Source organism: Coptis chinensis, chromosome 2 (assembly GCF_015680905.1).
Source record: "Coptis chinensis isolate HL-2020 chromosome 2, ASM1568090v1, whole genome shotgun sequence".
Classification (NCBI taxonomy): Eukaryota; Viridiplantae; Streptophyta; class Magnoliopsida; order Ranunculales; family Ranunculaceae; genus Coptis; species Coptis chinensis.
This window is the reverse complement of record NC_141457.1, coordinates 1,336,323-1,343,540: the sequence shown is the minus strand read 5'-3', so window position 1 is coordinate 1,343,540 and position 7,218 is coordinate 1,336,323. Positions and strand designations below refer to the sequence as shown.

General features: G+C 47.3%; 1 protein-coding gene across 1 annotated transcript; it reads left to right on the top strand.

Annotated features, from left to right (window-relative positions):
* The first annotated feature begins 6,108 nt into the window (after nucleotides 1-6,108).
* LOC147514299 (uncharacterized) lies at nucleotides 6,109-6,465 on the top strand. Its single transcript, XM_086588361.1, has one exon. It carries the CDS (start codon nucleotides 6,109-6,111, stop codon nucleotides 6,463-6,465), a length of 357 nt encoding a protein of 118 aa, XP_086444487.1.
* The last annotated feature ends 753 nt before the right edge of the window (nucleotides 6,466-7,218 follow it).

The window sequence follows — 7,218 nt, the reverse complement described above, 5'->3', positions numbered from 1 at the left end:
AAATTGTATTGGCAACCACCGAATTCGATTTGGAACAAATTTCATCTTCTCGTTTTGAAATTTATAGCATTGACAAATCTACTAATGTAGCATGCGACAATCCCGACATGAAAGTGGAATTTGTGTTTGGAATTGATCAGGGATATGAAAGTGACCAAAAAACAAAATGAATTTATCAATTTTTTTAGTCCAAGCGACTCGGCTATGTCGCCTAAGAGAGTCCCGAAACGACTTAGCCATGTCGACTTGGAGACTACCCAAACGACCCCGTCATATCGTCTAGCTAAAAACCCAAGAGTTTTGTTTCAAATGACACACGAAGACCATTTGAGTGTACACTGAAACGACATGGCGAGACTGTTTGAGTGTACACTCAAACGACATGGCAAGACCGTTATAGTGTACACTCAAACGATATGGCGAAACCGTTTTGAGTGTATACTCAAACAACATGGCGAAACCGTTTGAGTGTACACTCAAACGACCCGGTGGTTTCAACATGGTGAGACCGGTTGGATTGGTTGTTGGGCTTGGGCCCAATACAAAACATTTTTTAAAAAAAATGACAAACTTGTAATATATATATATATATATATATATATATATATATATATATATATATATATTTTTTTCGGGTTGTACAATGCAATTTCACGAGTGCCCAATTAAATCACCAGGTTTTTGTAAGTTACATTCTTGGCCAATTTTTAGTGGTGAGAACACAAGCAACTAGGATGAAAAAGGAGCTTGTACTGTTGTACAAACTGCTATTCATCACCGAGCTGAGCTCCAATTCTCATTATTTTGTGGATGTAGCTGGAAAGTGTTGTACAGGTAGTTGTATTATTGAATATATGTTTTTTTTTTCTTTTTGTGTCGTGTGTGTGGATTGATAGTTCATCTTTGCCGATTTTTTTGTTTGTTTGTTTTTGGGCATAATGTAGTGACCGGGTAAAGAGAAGTGGGTTAAGACAGCTGGGCTCAGAAGGGGGAGCAACATATCCAAGGAATTCGGGGCGCATAGGATCCTGACCGCGAAACCCTAGATCGCGATGTGGCATATGTATGGCGGATGGGTGACCACGAGATGAAGAGATAGGTGGACGACCCAGATGGGGAGGAAAGAGATATAAGAAGAAGAAGAGAGACGAAAAGGAGGGGGGCTGCATTGTGAGAGAAAGGAGAGGAGAGTGAGAAGTCTAAGAGAGAAAAGAAAAGAGAGAGAGGAAGCTAGAGAAATTGAGCGAGATCAGGTTCATACATTTGGCGCCGTCTGTGGGGAAGACAAAAGCGAGTAAATAGTGGCACCAAAGAGAAAAGTAGGCAGACCCAGGAGGGTGGCGGTGCTGAATCCATCACCAGATCTGGCCCCGGAGGGTGTGATTGATGAAGAGGGAGACCGAAGAGAGGAGCAAGAGGCAGAGGAAACACGACTGATGCGGGAAGAGATTGAGAGACTAAGAGAAGAGAACGACGAGTTGAGAAGAGAGAACGAAAGGGTGGAGGAAGAGAATGGGAAAGAAGAGAACAAGGGATCTGAAGGCGACGGATCTAAAGAAGAGGAGGCTCAGCGAAATCTTGTTGAAAACCCATTAGCTGGCTTGACAATGGAGCAAGTCCAAGAAATAATAGACAATGACAAGGAGGCGAACAGGCAGCAAGCAAAGGGCTATGGAGGAGCGACTAGGCAGGTGGTGGCTGGGTTGAACCGCAACCCACTGGCAGATGACATTTGGACTTCGGAGGCCCCAAAGCGGTTCACTCAGCCTAGGTTCGAGAGATACGATGGCAAGGGAGATCCAGCGGACCACATCCATCATTTCCGGCAACAGATGCCTTTGTGGCAGGAGGCACGGCATGACAACCTGCGATGTATGATGTTCTCGGCTAGTCTGGAAGGAGGGGTGTCGGACTGGTATTACAGATTGCCAGCGGGGAGCATAAAGAATTTCCAAGAGTTGGAGCAGGCGTTCATAGATCATTTCATACATCAGAAGAGGTGGGTGGTAGATATTGCGGCTTTATTCAATGTGCGACAGAGATCCGTGGAGTCTGTTAGGGAATTTCTGTGTCGGTTTAAGGCGGAGATGCTGAAAGTTGAAAATCTGGATGAGAGGATGGCGGTAATATCATTCGAGAGGGGCTTATGCCCGGGAACAGGAGTGCACCAGTCCGTGGCAAGGAATAAGATCGTGAACTTACACGAGCTATATCCGCGGGTGGAAAAATACATAAGGTATGAAGATACCATGCACAAGGAGTTTAGGAGACCAGGGAAGGCAGTGTTGTCTTTGGAGAGGGAAAGGGAACACCGGAAGACCAAGACATCTGAAAAAGAGAGCAGGGGATATCGCAGATATCGCGGTCAGGCAGAAGGGAGCCGGGAGGGCGCCCAAAGGGAACACAGGGAAAGGAAACCATACCGTGAGACGGAACAGACACCACTGAATAAACTAGTGAGCGAGATCTTGCCCCAAATTAAGAACCTTTCGAGGTATGAGGGACCGCGGAGCACACCAATAGAGCTACCAGAAAAACCTGTCTGTGCGTATCATCAGGTACAGAATCATGATACTAATGACTGCTATGCACTGAAATGGTTGATTCAGAGGATGGTGGAGAAAGGGATGTTGAGGGAGTTTGTGGGAGGCTCCCAGAATGAGGAGTGTGTGCCGCCTCAGGGAAGGATATTGGGAACCATTAATGTGATCTACAGCGGGGAGGTTTTGAGCCACAACGCTCACAGAGACAAGATAAGGTGGACCGCGAGTATCCAACAAATCAATGAGAGAACAAGTAGACCGCGGCAAAATATGGTGTCGGCGATAGAAAAAGACAGAATCATATTTAGTAGTGCGGACCTCCGTGCAGTGGATTCGCCACATGATGAGGCCCTGGTCATTACCATAGCAATGGGAAATTATATGGTGAAAAGGGTATTGATTGATTGTGGTAGTGTAGTGGATTTGCTATTCAGAGGTGCTTTGGAAGAAATGGGGGTCGACCCCAAACAGCTGAGACCTTCGCGAACCAATTTGTATGGATTCAATGGAAGTATGACCGAGCCCATAGGGGAGTTCTTATTGCCTGTGACAACAGGTCCGGTGACGGTTTTCACTCGATTCATAGTGATCGATTCAGCTTCGTAGTACAACACACTTTTAGGAAGGCGGAGATGAAAGCGGTCCCATTGATGTACTACCAGGTGATACGATTTCCCACACCTACTGGCATGTATGAGGTATACGGTGATCAGGTAACTGCCAAGAACAGCCATCGGGGAACAGTGAAGAGGATGATCAGCGGACCGGAAGGGGAGACTGCCAACTCCAGAAAGAGGCAGACATAGCAATTACAGTGTTCCTCGGTAGAAGAGAAGTCGAACTCCTCGGCGGGGCCGAAGACTCTCGATGAGGTGGAAGTGGTAAATATTGGAAAGGGGGAAGAAGAGAAGTTCACGTCGATAGGATACAGTTCTTGTCAGAGAATAAAGATGTTTTCGCTTGGGCGATTGAGGAAGTTACTGGGTTAGACACTGAGTTCGCTTGTCACCATTTGCACATGAGGGAAGACGCTAAACCTGTGAGGCAGAGGATGCGTGGCATTAGACCTAAATATGTTGAGGGAATCCGCGAAGAAATTGCGAGGTTGAAAGGGGCGGGATTCATCCGAGAAGTGGAGTCTATAGACTGGTTGTCTTACATAGTCGCGGTACCAAAGAAGAATGGCAAGGTTCGGATGTGCGTTGATTTTACGGATGTAAACCTCGAGTGTCCAAAGGACAATTATCCCATGCCGCGAGTAGATGAATTGGTGGACAGGATGGCGGGTTTCAAGATATTTTCGTTCATGGATGCATCGATGGGCTACAATTAGGTCGCGATGTATGGGTCCGATCAAGAGAAGACCGCGTTTGTGGTGGAAGGCGGTACATACTGCTATACGAGGATGCCGTTTGGCTTGAAGAACGCCAGGGCTACATTTCAGAGGTTGGGTGAGAAAATGTTTGGAAGCAATATTAGGAAGGGGATCGAGATTTATATAGATGACATGGTAGAAAAGAGTATGTCGGAAGATGAGCATTTAGAGGGTTTGAGGGAGACCTTCGGGATACTTCGGAAATACAACTTGAAGTTGAACCCTGAGAAGTGCACATTCGGAGTGACCACGGGAAAGTTTCTGGGTTATATCGTTACTCATAGGGGAATATAGGCGAACCCCGAATAGATAAGGGCGTTGGTGGAGATGCCGTCTCCGCAGAATGTTAAGGAAGTATAGCGGCTGGCAGGAAGGGTAGCGGCGCTGAATAGGTTCATCTCCAAATCATCCGATAAATATAGACCGCTGTATAGGTTATTAAGGAGTACACCGGATTTCATGTGGACGGCAGAATGTGAGGAGGAGTTTCAAGAATTGAAAAGGTATTTGGGTAAAGCGCCTCTGTTGTCTCGGCCTAAACAAGGGGAAAAATTGTATTTGTATTTGGGGGCCACGGATTATGCAGTTAGCTCCGTACTAGTCTGAATAGTAGACAAAGTAGAGAGGCCGGTATACTTTCAAAGCAAGACATTGCTGGATGTAGAGACGTGGTATAGCAGGATCGAGAGGTATGCCTTGGCATTGATTTTTTCAACCTTGAAGCTGAAACCTTACTTCGATGCGCATGTGATAGTGGTAGTGAGGAATTTGCCTTTGAAGCAAGCGTTGAGGGCAGAAAAATTGGGCAGAATGTTAAAATGGGCAGTGATGCTAAGTTCCTATGAGATATAATATCATGTAAGGACCGCGGAGAAGGCACATGCAATAGCTGAGTTTCTAGCGGATTTCCCCCCAAAGGACCCTACTTGGGGAGAAAAGATGGTTATGGAACCAGAGAGGGAGGGGGAACCTGACTTCCTAGACCTGTGGGATAAGAGGAATGGGTGGAGGGTGTTTGCAGATGGATCGGCTACAGATGCAGGCAGCGGCATAGGGTTTGTATTGGTTACACCTGACAACGACAGAATAGAGCAAACCATGAAGTTATGATTCACGGTGTCCAGTAATGAGGCAGAATATGAAGCTGTGATAGCGGGGATGTGAATGGTTGAGGATTTGGGAGTGAAGGAACTGACAGTATTCTCCGATTCGAATTTGGTGGTATGTCAAGCGAATGGAGGATTCCCGGCCAGATGCGCCTGAATGGCTAGATATTTAGAAGTGCTACACCAAAGAGCCGCGAAGTTCACGAAGCTCCGGTTCGTCCACTTGGGCCGCAGTGAGAATAGACATGCTGTCGCCCTAGCGTACATAGCAGTAGCGATTCCTGGATCAGAAGCAAGGACGATATTAGTGGGAAGGTTAGAGAGACCAAGCACTGAGGATGCGGTAGAGGTTTGTCAGGTCGAGGAAGAGAGTGGGAGTTGGATGGAGCCAATTAAAGGCTTTTTGTCAGGAAAGGAAGTGACAGACAAAAAGGAAAGAAGAAGGTTGGAATAGACTTCACAGAGATACGTCTTATTGGAAGGAGAATTGTACCGGAAGAACTTCAATGGAGCACTGCTAAAATGCTTGGGTCCGCGGTTATCGAATGAGGTGTTGGCCGAATTACACGAGGGAGATTGTGGGAGCCATTCAGCTGGAAGAACTACTGCACATCGTTTGTTGACACAAGGGTATTTCTGGCCCCATATGAAAAGAGATGTAGTAGAGCTTGCAAAGAGATGTGATAAATGTCAGAGGTTTGCCCAGTTGATCTTTGCCCTCGCAGAACCCCTACACAATGTCTCGAGCCCATGGTCGTTCGCTATGTGGGCAATGGATATAGTGGGGCCGTTGCCTATGGCCAGCGGCAAACGGAGGTTCATGCTCGCAGCCACTGATTATTTCACAAAATGGATTGAGGCCGTGCCCTTGCAGCAGGTGAAGGAGACCTAAGTAATCAAGTTTTTGTGGGAGAATATTATATGCAGATTTGGATTGCCATATGCCATCATAGCAGACAATGGCACCCAGTTCACCGGAGCGAAGGTGACCGGCTTCCTGCAAGCTTATAGGGTGAAATAGGGGTTCTCGGCCCCCTACAATCCTGAGGGCAATGGACAGGCGGAGTCATCCAACAAAACTATTATGAACAACCTGAAGAAGAAGTTGGAGGAGAAGAAGGGGGCATGGGCAGATGAGTTGAATCATGTACTCTGGGCCTATCGAACCACTCCTCGGACGTCTACCCAAGAGACACCGTTCTCGTTGGCTTACGGCGTGGAGTCCGTGATACCTTCGGAGATGGTGGCGGCTACAACACGGACTAAGGCTGTGGAGGAGGGTTCAAATTGGAGAATACTAGCAACGGATCTGAATCTAGCAGAAGAAAGAAAGGACACCACTCATATCAAGTTGGAGGAGTACCACAGGAGATTGCAGAGACAGTACAACAAGAGGGTCAAGCCCCGAAAATTCCAAATGGGTGAGCAGGTACTCCGTTGAGTGATTCCTAGCACAAAGAAGGAGAATGATGGGATGCTGGGTCCAAACTGGGAGGGACCGTACACCGTGGTAGATGTGGGAGGAGCAGGCTCCTACAAGTTGCAAACAAAGGATGGCAAAGTGATAGAGAAACCATGGAATGTGAGAATGCTCAAGAAATTCCACTTTTGAATGTAATGAAAATCCAGAGCAAGGATATGTAGTTGTATGTAAATATATAATACAACGGCACTTTTGAGAAGAGACCATCAGTAGTAATAGCAGGAGTCCCAAACAGAGAGAGAGACGGTGATGGGGATGCGCCTTTCACTGATACATTGCTAGAGGGGGGCCTAGGGCAAAGGGAGTTGCCCCAACGGGCTTTCGGTGGCTGTAAAGCCCGCGGAGTGGGATGAGCCTTTCGCGGGTGAGAGGCGCAAATCACACCTGGGGCATGGAACCCAGGTTTAGAGAGGGACATCGGAGGGGGTGAGCCTTTCGCTGATATAATCTTAGAGTTGAGCCTGTAGCAAGATGAGTTGTCCCAGGTAGCTTATGGGAGCTGAGGAGCGGGATGAGCCCTTCACGGACGAGAGATACAAATCACACATGGGGCATTGAACCCAAAAGTAGCGAAAGACCCTGGAGGGGGATGATCCCTTCGCGGATAGTGTGCGCAGTTTATACGTGGGGCATGGAGAATGGGCTCCTTTGGGCTAAGCAGCCTAACAAAAAGGAAGCACCGGGCGAGGGGACCTATTAGTTAAGTCAGTA